Source organism: Lolium rigidum, chromosome 3 (genome assembly GCF_022539505.1).
Source record: "Lolium rigidum isolate FL_2022 chromosome 3, APGP_CSIRO_Lrig_0.1, whole genome shotgun sequence".
Taxonomy (NCBI): Eukaryota; Viridiplantae; Streptophyta; class Magnoliopsida; order Poales; family Poaceae; genus Lolium; species Lolium rigidum.
This window is the reverse complement of record NC_061510.1, coordinates 380,017,763-380,035,182: the sequence shown is the minus strand read 5'-3', so window position 1 is coordinate 380,035,182 and position 17,420 is coordinate 380,017,763. Positions and strand designations below refer to the sequence as shown.

General features: G+C 42.7%; 2 protein-coding genes and 1 long non-coding RNA gene across 6 annotated transcripts; 1 reads left to right on the top strand and 2 right to left on the bottom strand.

The window, feature by feature from the left end:
• Window positions 1–6,550: 6,550 nt before the first annotated feature.
• On the top strand, window positions 6,551–7,383 carry LOC124697518. The gene is made up of 3 exons (XM_047230100.1): window positions 6,551–6,854; window positions 6,937–7,068; window positions 7,150–7,383. Exons 1-3 carry the CDS (start codon window positions 6,657–6,659, stop codon window positions 7,381–7,383), a joined length of 564 nt encoding a protein of 187 aa, XP_047086056.1. The 5' UTR covers window positions 6,551–6,656.
• A 2,773-nt stretch (window positions 7,384–10,156) lies between these two features.
• On the bottom strand, window positions 10,157–11,734 carry LOC124704393 (chalcone synthase 2-like). Its single transcript, XM_047236650.1, has 2 exons — window positions 11,551–11,734; window positions 10,157–11,157 (listed from the first exon to the last, which is right to left on the bottom strand). The coding sequence occupies exons 1-2, from the start codon at window positions 11,732–11,734 to the stop codon at window positions 10,157–10,159; spliced, it is 1,185 nt and encodes a 394-aa protein (XP_047092606.1).
• Window positions 11,735–12,720: 986 nt separating this feature from the next.
• Window positions 12,721–17,198, bottom strand: LOC124704394. Of its 4 annotated transcripts, none has more exons than XR_007003555.1 (4): window positions 16,749–17,198; window positions 16,008–16,113; window positions 14,524–14,987; window positions 12,721–13,285 (listed from the first exon to the last, which is right to left on the bottom strand). It is a non-coding gene; the product is annotated as an uncharacterized LOC124704394 (long non-coding RNA). The 4 variants fall into 4 exon arrangements; XR_007003553.1 differs by having other exon boundaries at window positions 14,539–14,987; XR_007003554.1 differs by having other exon boundaries at window positions 12,721–13,258; window positions 14,539–14,987.
• Between the last annotated feature and the right edge of the window lie 222 nt (window positions 17,199–17,420).

Sequence of the window (17,420 nt, the reverse complement as noted above, 5' to 3'; positions counted from 1 at the left end):
TTTGGACAAATATCCTCAATCTCATATGAGAAAATTAATAATTGTTGAATGCTTATGCATAAAAGAGGAGTCCATTATCTGTTGTCTATGTTGTCCCGGTATGGATGTCTAAGTTGAGAATAATCAATAGCGAGAAATCCGATGCGAGCTTTCTCCTTAGACCTTTGTACATGCGGCATATAGGTACCCCTTTGTGACACTTGGTTAAAACATGTGCATTGCGATGATAATCTAGGTAATCCGAGCTAATTAGGACAAGGTGCGGGCACTATTAGTATACTATGCATGAGGCTTGCAACTTGTAGGATATAATTTACATAATGCATATGCTTTATTACTACCGTTGACAAAATTGTTTCTTGTTTTCAAAATCAAAGCTCTAGCACAAATATAGCAATCGATGCTTCCCTCTGCGAAGGGCCTTTCTTCTACTTTTATGTTGAGTCAGTTCACCTATCTCTCTCCACCTCAAGAAGCAAACACTTGTGTGAACTGTGCATTGATTCCTACATACTTGCATATTGCACTTGTTATATTACTTTATGTTGACAACTATCTATGAGATATACATGTTACAAGTTGAAAGCAACCGCTGAAACTTAATCTTCCTTTGTGTTGCTTCAATACCTCTACTTTGATTTATTGCTTTATGAGTTAACTCTTATGCAAGACTTATTGATGCTTGTCTTGAAAGTACTATTCATGAAAAGTCTTTGCTTGTATGATTCATTTGTTTACTCATGTCATTACCATTGTTTTGATCGCTGCATTCATTACATATGCTTACAATAGTATGATCAAGGTTATGATGGCATGTCACTCCAGAAATTATCTTTGTTATCGTTTACCTCGCTCGGGACGAGCGAAACTAAGCTTAGGGATGCTGATACGTCTCCGACGTATCGATAATTTCTTATGTTCCATGCCACATTATTGATGATATCTACATGTTTTATGCACACTTTATGTCATATTTATGTGTTTTTCGGAACTAACCTATTGACGAGATGCCGAAGGGCCAGTTGCTGTTTTCTGCTGTTTTTGGTTTCAGAAATCCTAGTAAGGAAATATTCTCGGAATCGGACGAAATCAACGCCCAGCATCTTAGAATCCCCGGAAGCATCCTGAACACACGAGAGCCGCCAGAGAGGGGACACAGGCCCCCCAGGAGGTAGGCCGGCGCGGCCCAGGGGTGGCCCGCGCCCCCCTGTGGTGACGTCGCCTCGTTGACCCTCCGACGCCGCCTCTTCGCCTATTTAAGCCCCCTCGACCTAAAACCTCGATACGAAAAAGCCACGGTACGAGAAACCTTCCAGAGCCGCCGCCATCGCGAAGCCAAGATCTGGGGGACAGGAGTCTCTGTTCCGGCATGCCGCCGGGACGGGGAAGTGCCCCCGGAAGGCTTCTCCATCGACACCGCTGCCATCTCCACCGCCATCTTCATCAACGCTGCTTGTCTCCCATGAGGAGGGAGTAGTTCTCCATCGAGGCTCGGGGCTGTACCGGTAGCTATGTGGTTAATCTCTCTCCCTATGTACTTCAATACAATAATCTCATGAGCTGCCTTACATGATTGAGATTCATATGATGATGCTTGTAATCTAGATGTCATTATGCTAGTCAAGTGGATTTTACTTATGTGATCTCCGGAGACTCCTTGTCCCACGTGTGTAAAGGTGACAGTGTGTGCACCGTGTGGGTCTCTTAGGCTATATTTCACGGAATACTTATTCACTCGTTATGAATGGTATAATGAAGTGCTTATTTATATCTCTTTATGATTGCAATGTGTTTTGTATCACAATTTATCCGTGTGCTACTCTAGTGATGTTATTAAAGTAGTTTATTCCTCCTGCACGGTGTAATGGTGACGAGTGTGTGCATCGTGTTAGTACTTGGCGTAGGCTATGATTGTGATCTCTTGTAGATTATGAAGTTAACTATTGCTATGATGGTATTGATGTGATCTATGCCTCCTTTCGTAGCGTGAAGGTGACGAGTGTGCATGCTATGTTAGTACTTGGTTTGGTTATGTTGATCCGTCATGCACTCTAAGGTTATTTAAATATGAACATCGAATATTGTGGAGCTTGTTAACTCCGGCATTGAGGGTTCGTGTAATCCTACACGATTAGTGGTGTTCATCATCCAACAAGAGGGTGTAGAGTCTAGCATCTATCTATTTATTCTGTTATGTGATCAATGTTGAGAGTGTCCACTAGTGAAAGTATGATCCCTAGGCCTTGTTCCTAAATACTGCTATCGCTGCTTGTTTACTGTTCTACTGCATTTGTACTGTCTGCAATATTACCACCATCCATCACACGCCAGTCCTGGACATCAAAGCACTTTTCTGGTGCTGTTGCTACTGTTCATACTTATTCATACCACCTGTATTTCACTATCTCTTCGCTGAACTAGTGCACCTATTAGGTGTGTTGGGGACACAAGAGACTTCTTGCTTTGTGGTTGCAGGGTTGCATGAGAGGGATATCTTTGACCTCTTCCTCCCCGAGATCGATAAACCTTGGGTGATCCACTTAGGGAAACTTGCTGCTGTTCTACAAACCTCTGCTCTTGGAGGCCCAACACTGTCTACAAGAATAGAAGCACCCGTAGACATCAAGTTGTAGTCCAAGTCTTCGAATAAGACCCCAACAACAAAACCTCCCATAGGTGGGAAACCTACTCAAGGGGGGAGTCCTACCCAAGGTGGGACTCCCACCTTTCCTTTAGGTGGGGTGGCCGGCCACCTATGGTGGAGCCCACCTGGGACTCCTCCCCTTAGGGTTTGGCCGGCCATGCAAGGTGGAGTCCCTCCGGGACACCACTTTCCATTGTGACTTCTTACGGACTTTTCTAGAACCTTCTAGAACCTGCCATAAATGCACCGGATCATTTCCAAACTTGGAATATGACTTCCTATATATGAATCTAATTCTCCGGACCATTCCGGATCTCCTCGTGATGTCCTGGATCCCATCCGAAACTCCGAACAAAACTTCGAACTCCATTCCATATTCCATATCTACTTAAACGACATCAAACCTTAAGTGTGTCACCCTACGGTTCGTGAACTATGCAGACATGGTCGAGACCTCTCTCTGACCAATAACCAATAGCGGGATCTGGAGATCCATAATGGCTCCCACATATTCAATGATGACTTTAGTGATCGATTGAACCATTTACATATGATACCGATTCCCTTTGTCACGCGATATTTTACTTGTCTGAGGTTTGATCATCGGTATCTCTATACCTCGTTCAACGTCGTCTCCTGACAAGTACTCTTTACTCGTACCGTGGTATGTGGTCTCTTATGAACCATTCATATGCTTGCATGCTAACTAGACGATATTCCACCGAGAGGGCCCAGAGTATATCTATCCGTCATCGGGATGGACAAATCCCACTGTTGATCCTTATGCCTCAACTCATACTTTTCGGATACTTAATCCCACCTTTATAACCACCCATTTACGCAGTGACGTTTGATGTAATCAAAGTACCCTTCCGGTATAAGTGATTTACATGATCTCATGGTCGAAAGGACTAGGTAACTATGTATCGAAAGCTTATAGCAAATAACTTAATGACGTGATCTTATGCTACGCTTAATTGGGTGTGTCCATTACATCATTCACATAATGACATAACCTTGTTATTAATAACATCCAATGTTCATGATCATGAAACTATGATCATCTATTAATCAACAAGCCAGTTATACAAGAGGCTTACTAGGGACTCCTTGTTGTTTCCATAACACACATGTATCAATGTTTCAGTTAATACAATTATAGCATGGTATGTAAACATTATCATAAACACAAAGATAATAGTAACCATTTTATTATTGCATCTTGGGCATATCTCCAACATCCCCTGCGCGAGCGTTGACCAGCGGAGCTGGATTGCCGGCCTCCCCTGCGCGAGCTAAAATCTTCCTGCTTTCATATTTTCATTTGGAATTTTCAGAATCTAAAAATTAGCTAACCGGGTAAACCCGGGTGAATTCGGATGTAACTTTTTCCCCACGATGATTTTGATATATTATACGGTTTTTTTCGACGTCGTATGCAAAAGTTAATGCGATTTTACCATTTTTCAAACATTTATTGCAATAAATGTGAAAATTCAAATGTGTTAATTTTCCCTAATAGTAGGTTGCATAACATACAGGAATCTCAAAAGATTTTATTTTTTGAATTTTCTATCATTTTCTTTTCTATTTTACAGTGTTAAAAAAGGCGATCTAGGGGGGTGGAGGTGTGTGGGGAGCAGAAAAACCTTTTGCACCGGTTCGTGTTACGAACAGGTTCAAAAGGGTAGACCATTTGCACCGGTTCGAACCGGTGCAAAAGAGTTCGCGGCTGACGCCAACCCTTTTGCACCGGTTCGTAACACGAACCGGTGCAAAAGGTCCCGCACGAACCGGTGCTAGACCGCACGAACCGGTGCTAATGACCCCATTAGCACTAGTTCGTGCCAAATCCGGTGCAAAAGCTCTTTGGAGCAAAAAAACCAAATCACTTGTTTCTAAAGAAAAAATTCAAAATTTCTATGCATCAATTTTTTATTTAGTTACTTATTCCCCGTGATCAATATTACTCGTCGGAGGTTAGCACAAAGCTTTATTAAAAAACTGCGACAAGTAACATGGGTCAAAGGGAGTAATAGTTTCAAAAAAATTACAATGCGCAATTATACTCCATAAGTTCTCAAATTGATTAAGAGACAACATATTTCATGGTAATAACATCTCGGCTGGCAAGGCACTCTCACGCATTCTTTTCTCCTCTTGTCTCTCATAGCTAGAGTAGTTTGAGAGTCCACATCTTCATCCCGTACCAAACCGAGGCCCTCCTCGGCGGCGATGTGATGCCATTCAAAGATGGTTGAGGTGATGTGCCAGTACTAGTAGTGTAGATATTAGGCTTAGCTTCTGTGGTTGTGCCTCTATGGTGTTTGGGGGTAGGTTATCAAATCTCTCTAGCTGGATCTGGTGCGTCCTAAGCTTAACCCTCGTGGCTGTTGTGCTCTTGTGGAAAGAGTTGCAGCAGGTGAGCATGCTACGGTCAGTCATCTCCGATAATAAGGTTGTGACTTTGAGCTCTTCCGTTCTAGTCGCCAGGCATGGCGCTAGACGATTGTTGTTGAGCTTCTCCGACGAGCTTTCAAGGAGGAAGACAGAGGAGGAGATCTTCAGCACGGGCTCCTTCAGTCAGCGATGCTATCTTTTGGTGTGGAGATTCCATGGGGCGCTACATATTCTGACCGGTCAGTGCGTAGATCTCCAAGATGGTGGGGAAGATCTAAGGTACAAGAGGTTCATCACATGGCAGCCCCGTTTCTTTTTGGCCATGATCATCTCAGGCTAATTAGGCAGGAACTCCTGATGGAGGCATGAATCCAACCTTCGAGATGGAGGCTATCCAAGGGGTTCCTGATGACGTGCAACGATCTCTCCCCCTCTCCCAAGTGGATTTATTCCCAATGATGGAGAGGTTGGTCATCGATGGAGTCTCAGATATTCCGGTGGAGAAGACGAAGGATGCTATTGCTTTTCCTCTTTATTTTCTAGGGTCCTTTGTGCTAATATGTAAGATTGTTTTGTAAGTTATGTACTTTAAGGTCTTGTACTCAAATTGTAACACCGTCGCTTGAGAATTTAATGTAGCCCTAGGCCCTTCCAGACCTTTCCGAAAATGATGGTAATAACATTCATATAAATTTATTATTAAAAATTTCAAGATGCCATATTTCTTTGCTACCAAAAGTCTTCTATCATATGAGTGTTCACTAACTACTTCTCTACTCCCTATAACGATTCAAGGTGATTGATATATAGTTCACATGTCCCTTTTCATCTCAAATTTTACAATAACAAGTATGCAAACAGTCAAAACACGGAAGAACTGTACCAAGGACTAAACCAAGGATTTGGGTATATGAAAAAACTATCCATATTTCTCTCCTTGTCAAGACTAAAACTGGTCGACCAAAGCCGACCTGGGTGTGCCCAAATTATGAAATACTCCCTCCGTTCTCTTTTAATTGACTCAGATTTAGTACAACTTTGTACTAAATTTGAGTCAATTAAAAAAGAACGGAGGGAGTATGTATGAAACAATATGGAAAACATGCTGCTCTCTACTAGACGATACTTCTCATTTAATTTTCGCTTATGACGATTCATGATAGTCTATGCAGATTGTGCATACGTCACAAAAGGACATGACAAACAGATGAGATGTATTTATTTTATTGTTTAGAATCTGCACTTCAAAGAATTTTTCGCATAAGAAAATAAATCACTTTACTCACTTCATCAAATATGGACTTCATTTATTGTTTATCTTAGCACTTAGAACATTACAGACAGATGAGATGTATTTATTTTATGAATATGAATAAGAAGCCTATACGTTGAAACTCACTTAGCTTGCTAGTCTTTAATCTTATTTTCTTTTATTTATTTGCAGCATCTTTTTGAGGTCCATGAAAATGACCAAGTCTGAGCCAACAATGTGCTTGAAGATTATGCAGTGAAGCGTATTCCGGATATGATGTATTCTGCCCGTATAGATGCTGTCAAAGAGTACTGAAGGAAACAAGGAGAGATCATTGATGACGTGTTGGCACGTCCAAAAATGCTCCATCATGAGCAATACATGGAAGGTAAGGTTTGGTGGTGCAGCGAGGAAGCATGGCCACATTTATGTACTTGGTGGTGTTGTGATGACTATAAAGCCAAACGAGAGAAAGCTCGGCGTGCACGCTTGAGCCCAACTGATGTTGCACAAAATCATGGTGGCTCATGTAAATTCACTGAAACGAAACAACTACTGGTATGAATTGAGAACTTGCATGTGTTTTAAATTGATATTTTCTGTCTTGTCTGGCCAACATCTATTGAAATTTGTGATGTAGAAACACAAATATGGGCCCGAGAAAGCTTCTGACCTCAAGACATACCAAGTGATGAAGTCAGGCATGAAAAACATTGATCTAGCCACTGGAGATAGTGGTCCAATAAGCAGCCAAAAAGTCCACAAACGTCTTGTAGGTGCAGTGTTCAAAATATATACTTCTTATTCATATTCACATTGTAGTATCAATTATCATTCTTTTTCTTGGTCACAGAATGATTATGCAACATCTGCTAGTGCTGAACATCCCGATGATTGGGATCAACGACCTTTTGATCCAGCTATTCTCTATGACATCAATGGTGGCTTGCTTCATGGGAGACTCCCACTGGGAGTTGGTGCTTTGAGTAAAACTAGTGCTAAGTCAGCTGCTAGATCAAACAATATGAAGCCATCCAATTCTAGCTCCTACCGAGCAGTTCTACGTGAAAATCAAGAACTTCGCTAGAAGCAAATAATTATGGAGCGTGAAAGTTAAAAAATACGTCGAAGTCAAGATCTTCACCGTCAAATGTTATTGTTAATCTAGATGTATTTTTATGTTCCAGTATTTTTCCAATTCATGTGCATTTCATGTGGAATAATCACTACTTTCTAAATTAGACACTTTGGGAGAAGAGTAATTTAACGCCAACACCGGAGATGCTAGATGAGGTAATCATGACTCTTCTTTGTTGCGGTCAATACTTCAAAATTTGCTTGTAAACAAGTACAACCAGAAAATTGGACAAATCACAAACCTTGTCCTTGCACGGTATGGAGAGACAAATCAGGATAAGATTGAATTCAACGACTGACTCTATATTATCAGTCCATGTTTAAATAACAGTATTGCACTTGAAACATGTTGCTATGACTGACATAGAGCTTTCTTGAATTTTAGCATATGCGGCCTCTAGGTTATTATTGATGTGTAGCTAATAGTGAGTGAATGGAAATTGGCCAGACCTTAGAACTTCACTTGACCAGAAAATGAGGGGAAAAGTTTACTACTTACTATCGATGAACCAATATTCTTTTGTTACTGTGCAACTTCCTTTCTGACCAAAAAAAGAGATGTGCTAGAGAAAGGTGACATTACTTGTACCTAGCAGTACTAAGGTGTTTCATCTTGCAGGTTGCGACTGCTTCATCTCATATGTCCCCTTCGTCTATTGGGAAATTAGGTGCTCACATGGATAGCCGAGACAATATTGAGAAGGGTGATGTTGAACCCAACCAACAAGAGCATGTAGATGGTGCAAGCACATAAGTACAAGTAGCCAACGGCAAGATCATGCAGGTAGCAATATGATGGTTGGCTCCTGCATTCTACCATGACTAATCATACATGCTGCCTACATGCTACTACCAGGACGTCCTACTTATGAAATTGTGTTGCGGCAGATTATTGGATTGATTTGAATTGATGATTATGGTTACATTTGAATCTGGTATTGAGTGGGTTAATATCCTGTTATGTGTAAGATTCTGATAATGGTTTGTTGTCAAACTGCTAATATAAATTGCAAAAAATATTGGCGGTGAATACATTTTCCTGACCTGATCTGTACATTTTTCCTGATGGTCACAGACGTGATCTTGTACATTTTTCCTGATGGTCACCGTCAGATATGGAGCTAGATGAGCCCAAATACCAGATTAACCTGACGCGGGGGGGGACTAGCCGCCAGTTTCATACAAGTAGAGATTCTTTGGCGGTTCAACATGGTCAGGGTAATTCTTTAAATTGACAGTACCAAACTGCTTGAACTGATGGTTATAAACTGCCAGTCTAATGATTTAGCTTGACAGTGGTATACTGTCAACATAACTACTTAGACTGATGGTACTAAACTGTCAGTGTAATGATTTAACTTGACGTTGCTTTACTGCCAGCATATTAGTTTACTTTGATGGTATCTTAGCTCTCAGGAAGCTAATTATATTGACGGTCATTCCCGACAAGTCAATAAAACCTGAGGGCCAACCCACAAGCAAATTTTATTTTACCGGACACAGAAAATGCCTGACTAGGTACCGCCAGGTTTTATTAACCTGGGGGGAAATCACATTTCTTTGACGGTATTGAACCCTCAAGTACTTGAGGTTTTCTGGTAGTGTACTAGAATTTAGTCATTGACAAAAGAACGGCTAAGTTGGGATAGTGCCTCGAGCACCGTGGAGTCAACCCTTTTAAGCCGTACAATGTTTGCATGGTGCTAGCAGTATCATTTTCTGAAATCAATGGGGTCAAACATTAGTTAAACCTCTCTCTGTGTGGCAGATCGATCACCGGAAGCAAAAACCAGCAGCCCTAAATCGCAGCGCAGCCCCAAATGGCAGAGGAGTAAAACTAAAGAGTTTTTACGGTACCCAATACCGCAGGTTGCAGTATAGAATATCTCACCGTTGATTTGCTGCGGGTACGATAGATAATTGCATCTTTCCTAATTGCTGAGGATACGATAGAGTCTGGTGGCAAGTAGCCTAGGGACGTCGATGAAACCATCCGGTAAAGAAGAGGCGTCCGGAATCAGATCAATCCATCGGGATCTTGTCTGCGGCTTCCGCCGCGTGAAAAGTTCTTTTTATATGTTGTTGACGTGTTTGTATGCTATGTTTGTACTACCTCCATCCCAAGGATTAAGGCCTATACTTTTTTCAGAAAGTCAAACGAAGTAAAGTTTGACCAAATTTTTAGAATTATTTATGAATAAATATGACATTTTGTAGGTACCATATACAAATATATTTTATTATCTATCTAATGATTTTGATTTTGTACTTTTCATGTTAATAATTTTTGATAAAAACTTAGTCAAACTTAACATAGTTTGACTTTCTGAAAAAATGTAGGCCTTAAGTCTTAGGATGGAGGTAGTAGTTCGACTTGAACTACAACACCATCTATCTCTGCTGCATTGTGGGTTGGTGGCCCAACCCCGCTTTGGTATGCACAAAACGGGGGGTAGGCAGTCGGATGGAAACCATAAACGAACAATTATTCACTTGGGCGGTGGTATTAGTTGTAATTTAGATGAAAGTAAGGGGCGCAAACAGACGGACCAACAAGAAGCTCTTTTATTTTTATTATTATATATATATAGAGAGAGAGAGAGGGAGAGAGAGATTACACACTGGTTGTGAAACGTAGACGTACTTGTACACGACTAACTCAGCCACACTCGAGGAGGATGAGTAAATTATTGAGGTGATAGATAAGGGAAGATAATTTTAAATCATGGCGCGGAGATTGGGATGCTGTGGAGGACTACGGTCTCGACGGTGAGACCAGGGCCGAAGCCGAAGAGCACGCCCCAGTCCATGCCTTCGCCGGTGGTGGTGTTTCCATCTTGCAAAGAGCGCTTGCGCATCTCGTCGAGGATGAAGAGGACGCACGCACTGGACATATTACCGTACTCCGAGAGGATGTGCCGGGTGGCACGCATCCGATTCTTGTCGAGCTTGGCCCTTGCCTCCACCATGTCCAGGATCGCCGGGCCACTAGGGTGAGCCACCCAGAAGATGGAGTTCCAGTCGTCGATGCCCAGCGGCGCGAATGCGTCCACCAACGCGCACTCGATGTTGTTGGAGATGGCCACTGGCACATTCCTGTGGAGGTGGAAGGTGAGCCCCACCTCCCGGAGGTGGCCTTCGATGAAGCCCTCTGTGTCTGGCAGTATTGTTTGGCTTGCCGAAACCAGCTCGAACAAAGGCCTCTCGATGGCCATGTTGGGGTCCGCACCGATGATCACCGCGGCTGCACCGTCTCCGAAGAGAGCCTGGCCGACCATCGAGTCGAGTTGGGTCTCGGTAGGGCCACGGAATGTGACGGCGGTGATCTCTGAGCATACGACGAGCACGCGAGCGCCGCGGTTGTTCTCGGCGAGGTCTTTGGCAACACGGAGCACCGTCCCACCGGCGAAGCAGCCCTGCTGGTACAACATCACGCGCCTCACCGATGGGCTGAGGCCGAGCATCTTTATCAGCTGGTAATCGGCGCCTGGCATGTCTACACCGGAGGTGGTACAGAACACCAGATGCGTGATCTTGGACATTGGCTGGCCCCACTCCTTGATGGCTTTCTGCGCCGCCGTCTTCCCTAGCTTGGGTATCTCAGCGACTAGGATGTCCTGCCGCGCATCCAGCGAGGGCGCCATGTACGCGCAGATGTTGGGATGCTCCTCTAAGATTTCCTCCGTCAAGTGCATATATCTCTTGCGTATCATTGATTTGTCGCCTGCATGTATATATAGATTCACCGACATCAACACGGATGACGATGATGGTGTCAAAACCTAGCATTCAGGCAAGTTGTTCAGTTATTGGAGAATTCTTATGCACATATATTGGGTAGCTAATTAATAAACTCGGTGTGCAAGTCTTTTCTTATATGCATTCTATCTATCACGAGTCAACAGTCAAGTCATGCATGCATGCATGCACGCACGTAGTGAACGGGGTCATGTGTCTAGTTGCTTGCTGATGTTAACTAGGTAGTCTCAACAATTGAATTCTGGCCCTTTTGTTCAACATACTCCTATACTATATTGAGATACAACGTACTTCATTCATTCGTCTCAAAATTATGCATGCAGTATATGCAGATGTGAGACGAACGGAGACTACTTACACATCTTCTTGAACTTGTCCTTGAGATCGACGAGGTGCTCGCTCTTGGTCACCCGGAAGTAGTAGTCAGCGTAGTCTGCCTGGTACACAATGTTCTCCGGCGTCGTCGTGCCTATGGCTAGGACCGTCGCCGGACCCTCCGCCCGCTGCGCCTTCCTCACCTCCTCTACCGTCACCGCCGCCATCTCACTCGTGCTGTACGTGCTAGCAGTGTATGAATGATGCGTACACGTTACCAGCTGCGCGCGCCGAGGCTACTACTTGCTCCGCGATGCCATGGACGCGTTGGCACAAGGATATATATAGGCTCTAGGACGACGGGTTGGTAGAGTCCTGGATGTGCAAGTCTAAAGATCTATCCGCTAACCGAAGGATCGATGCATGCGATGGAATACTGCAGTTCCTCGTGCTCGCCTTTGACCCTGTCTAGTGTCTGGCACTATTAAATTATTCAGTCACGGACAAGGAAAATATGTTCTTTCTCCTAATGCTCCAGCTATGTCACTCTCCGCCGGGTTGGTACAGTGCTCCAACGTGCAAGTTTCATCCTGTGCTGCTCTAGTTGATCGATTGCCGTTGATAATTACTTGCGCTGCTAGTACTACTTACAGAGATCTCATATCCCTCACTATGCTGGTAGCAATGAAATGGGTGTAGGAAAAAGGTGGGGATCGCGAACTAGATAGTCAAAGTGTCAATCCGAACCAATTCATTCTAAGAGAACCATGTGCAGACGGCAGTAGTCGGTCTTCTTCAAGAGGTGGAAAGAGTTCATCAACATGGCCACTGGGGACACTTGTATTCAAGTCTTTTTTTTCAAAATTGATCGATTGCTGCTGATTACTTGCGCCGCCAGTACTCCTATTTTTCTTATGACGCACCGCTAACTTCACGGTTCAAACGTGCCTGTTAGAAATCCACGAGAAAATTGGACTTTCTTTTCTTTGCGGGAATCTCCAACGGAGCGATGCATATCGGAAGCCTAAAAGTAATCGCGCATGTCTGTTTGCGTCGCACCGCGGACATATTTTAACCGCGCGTCCGTTTGCGTCTAGGTTCTAGCAGGGCGACCCATTTTTTGTTTTTGAATAATATTTAAAAAACATAATGTACTACAAAGTACAGTTGATACAAACCCTAGGCTACTTGTTGCCCGACGGCCCGGCCCCATCGTTGCGTCCCTCCCTTATTTGCTTCTCCGCCGCCAACCGTGCGACCGCTAGAGCTTGGTGCATCGCCGCGTCCGCTATCAAGCACCACTGCAGCGTCTCATTCATGGCATCATCAGCCTTCTCGAGCGTCTCGAAGGAGTCCACTAACACTAACACCCTCTGCTCCGCCGCCTTCTCCTCTGGGGTAGGCACATCAGGGTTATCAGATGACCATGAGATGTCGGAGGAGTCGTCCTCTGCAGTGGCCGCCTCCCTGCGTCGTTCCATCTCGGCATCGAACGCCGCGTTGGCTGCCCGCTCCTCCTCTGCTTCCTGCTCCGCGTCAACCAGGAACTTCGCGTCCCTGGCCAGGTGCACAACTAACTCATATAACAGCAAAGGTATATTACAGGAATCCACAATACAGATCAGGTGCACAACTATCAAAATACAAGTAAATATTCAAATCTGGCTAGTTATCAATATATCTAGATCCAATGATCTTGAACAATTCGCTAGGTGCAGGTTTTCTTCAGGCTTCATCATCGAGCTCTTGTGCTGCAATTTTGGATGAATGAAAGGCATCTGCACGTTACAAATCAAAATATACGAGAAAAAAATATAAGCATTATGCAAGTATATAGTAGCACCAACTTGTAACAGAGTACAACCACTACTGCTTGTAAAAGTAAAATAATGATGCAAAGGATCGTGTGAATAGGAATGACTCCTAGACTAACTAGGGTGTTGATTCGTCTGAAAGGAAAATACATAGCCATTAACTGGTAACTACCATGCATATCATGCTTCAACACATATTTGTACAAAGGGTTCATTGCAATTGAAGTTGGCTCTAATCAATATCTTGTTAACAACTCAACACAGAATGGAATGGTGTCAGAAAACTATACCACATCATGTTGACAGCAGTTAAGCTATTGACGATAAAATCTCTCCATCTGCTGAATTTTTTTCAAATAATAAGGTTTGCCTACTCATGGTTTGTCAGGTCACTCTGGTTTGTTGGTGATAGTTATGGATGGTTTACCATGGTAATCAGTATCACAGGGAATATCTTAGTAGCTTACATATTAAGCTAAGTCATATTGGCGATATCATGTTCTGTCATAAGATAGTGCAGCTAGGAGCCCAGCAATTCTGGCTGATTTGTTCTAGTGAATGGCTTAGTGTGGTGTTTGAAAGTGGTTAGCTTAGAACATATTGTAACATTCAGGATACTAAGATACATGTCATGGAAATTCTTTAATGCAATTCCCTATACATACTTGGCACAACTAACTTCCTTCTCTTATCCTTGCTTGATGTTCACAGTATTTTATTCCAAATGTAACACAAACTGGCATAGACCCGTACAACATGAATGGACATATCCATATGAGGAGCCACCCCTGCCTCATCTACTCATGGTTGAGATCTGTTAAAATGATATACGGAGTAGTACTTCTAAGACAAACTGCTCATGATCTAGAATTTAGTTTCCGTATTCTTATGTATATTGTCAAAGCTTCTACTTCTAAGAGATTCATTAGCAGACTGATGTTTTTTAATACCATGTAACAATGCAATCAATGGAGGAATGCATTCTTACAGAATAAATGACTCCGTGACCTACCTAATAGCGGCCAGTAACAGCTAACATGACAAGACATTGTATATGTGTGTACTCAAGCAAATCATGGAAGCATCCCTGGTAATCTATAGGTTCAGAAAGTATCCAATTGCTAAGTTCTGGGACAACCATTGTCCCTGTGATTTCCCAAGATAGACAGAGGGTTCAGTTGCACGGGAAAACCAAAACTCACCACTCGAATCCTCACCTGCCTGGTAGGAAGCGATGCCCTCTATGGTTCTTTCAAGGGTATGAAGGATAACACGACGACTTCTCCTTGCCCGTGGTGATGAATATGAAATTAGTAATATATATGGACAGATGAATTACGCGTCATGGAATCCGGATCATTAAAGAGGTAATGTAGACAGTTGTCTAAGTGTGATCTTCTTATATCCCCACGAACTGTTCAGCTTGATAGACCCAAGGGGAAATAGAATCTTGATAGGACCTTTTTTGTCCGTAGCCCCGTTGGAATCGAGGGCTTGATATCTCATTGGCATGACTAATTGATGAGGCCGACTGCCTAAATAGTACTCACGAGGTCCTTGATTTCTTGTTAGACTTCGTCTCTAGTATATTGGACGATGCAGGAAAGTCTGGGCACACTGATCATCCGCCATCATGCCTTTTAAGCAACTGAAGTTTGCTAATCTCCTTATATAATTGATCGTGGCATGCATATGAAAATATCCAGAAATACAGATTGTGAGTATTGAATGATCTACTCCATGGAAAATATTGACTAATATCTAAATGAATTGTTGGGCATGCAAGCACTCATGGCATCAAACAAAGGATATATAAAACGTGTGAGATAAAAAGTTTTTGTTTCTAGCAAGGCACATCATAACATTGACTTTGTCAAAGAAAAGGTAAATAAGGGTGTTAAGTAAACTAAAGCAAAATCATTATTTATGATCAGTGTACAGTGTACAGGGCATTCACTGGCAAGACAAAAAAAAAGGCATATTCTGAAGTACTAACCAAACTGCAACCTTGACATGCATGCAAAATTCCTTGATGGCTAGCAAAAGTTACCAGCATAGATATCCAAGCTGAAGCGAAGTTAAGCAAAATCATGATTTAGATTAGAAAACAAGGTGTTGAAGCATGCATGAGACAAATAGGCTTAATTAAGCTATTTTCCATACCATGGTGTTATGTTTCCATATAAAGGAGCAGAAAAAGCTTAGTAGTATTCACATGATTCAAAATCTTGGTTTGTCGTATTGAAACCTTTTTACCCTTTAATGTCGGCAATTGAGTACTGCCTCCAAAACATGATAACCACTTGGTAAATTTTGATATATGTGATCATACAGATCAACTTGTGTTTCACAAATTGCACGGTTTGGTTCTTGATATGATACATATTTTTAACTTGTCCATTGTTCTTGGTAAGTGGGAAAAACTACGTAATCATCATGGTGATAGCAACATTCATTTTTTCCATTTTACTACAAGTAAACTAACATGCTTACGTCGCCACAAAACATACAGCTCTCAACATCTTCATCATAGCCTTCCAAGTCTATATTGGTCTTGCCCATATTCACCTATTATATCTTCTATTTGTGTACATATAAGGAGACCAGGAAGGTATTCATATAGTGTGCTCAAACAGCAGGCAAAGGATCAAGAATGTGTATTTTTTTTACGGGAAGGATTGTGTACCTGAGACTGGTAAATGGGAAGCAAGTTAGCAGCTAATTGGACCAGAATGGTGATACACAGTAATACGAGAGGCGAGGTTGAATGTCCAGAGTTGCTAGATCCAAATCTACAGGAGAACAACGTAATAAGTTAGATCCATAAATACACCAAGATTTAAGAGTATAGAATTTACAAATTAGTGTTGACTGAAAATTTGTCTTCTCGCATTGGGATACAAACATACAAAGTTCCGAGACATATAACTGACAGAAATGAAAACCTAATTCAGTTCAGAACACGGGACTGCTGTTTTTTTATCTATAATCACCACAATAATAGGCCTACAGCATTCTTATCAATATAATACTTCATCTCTCACTAGTAAGGATCATATGTAAACTTCCCAAATGAATATAACATTCGGACAGAAAATAGATAAAACAAGAAATACAAAAGGATGGCCATTCCAATTATCGATACAATTCTGATATGCAACATCACAACCACAAAATTAATCATTTGCCTTCTACAGTATTGGTCTATCACTTCATATTAGTTTGGACAAAACCACAAACACCCTGTGTGCGAAAAGACGGATAGCTTCCACAAAGGACAACAAATCCTAGCATCTGTAATGTGGTGAGAATCGGATAGATAGTTGTCAGTGGGAAGCATCAAAATGTTGAGCTAGCAAGCAGCATAAAAAATTGGCAGCTGTGAATCAGCCTACCCGTGATTGATCCTTTGGGTCAAGCAAATTACCCAATGTCACGGAGACATTAATGGGGAAGTGGGCATTCACGATCTTCACGAGCCTCAGCACCTCTCCGATTGCCGGTCAGGACACTATGTCGTCCGATCCGATGTAGACGAGGTCGGAGACGTCGGATGTGTGCAGGGCTCCACCTCCATTCAGTTCCGTCTATCCTCCGGTGAAGCTTCTCCATCGATTCGGGGGTGCCTGCAGAGAGATAGAAACTGAGAGAGATAAACTGAGAGGATAGAGGGGGGAAGGGGGAGAAGGGAAGAAGACATCGGGAGAACCCGAAGCCAAATCCTGCGGCGCCGTGTGTTCGTCAATTGCAGGATTTAACGCACACTGCCACTGCCGAGGCCGTCCATCTCAGGGGCAGTTGAAGAGTAGAGGAGGCGCCGCCGCGGTGAGGAAGGGGATGGCTGCACTTCAGCGATGGGAGAACTGGGATGGAGTAGAATCTACTAAGTAGTAACTACTATGTGGCGGCGCCGAACGTTAGAGTATGTCTCACACGGCCCGTATTTCGCTGCCCCGTATAACGTTCGCATTTAACGGAAGAGCCATTCAGTCTAGCAGACCCCGTATTTCGCCCCGTATTTTCAAAAATAAAAATCCCAAGAAGTTCATCTTCATTGATCATACTACGGATCATACATACGGATCAACGATTCTACATT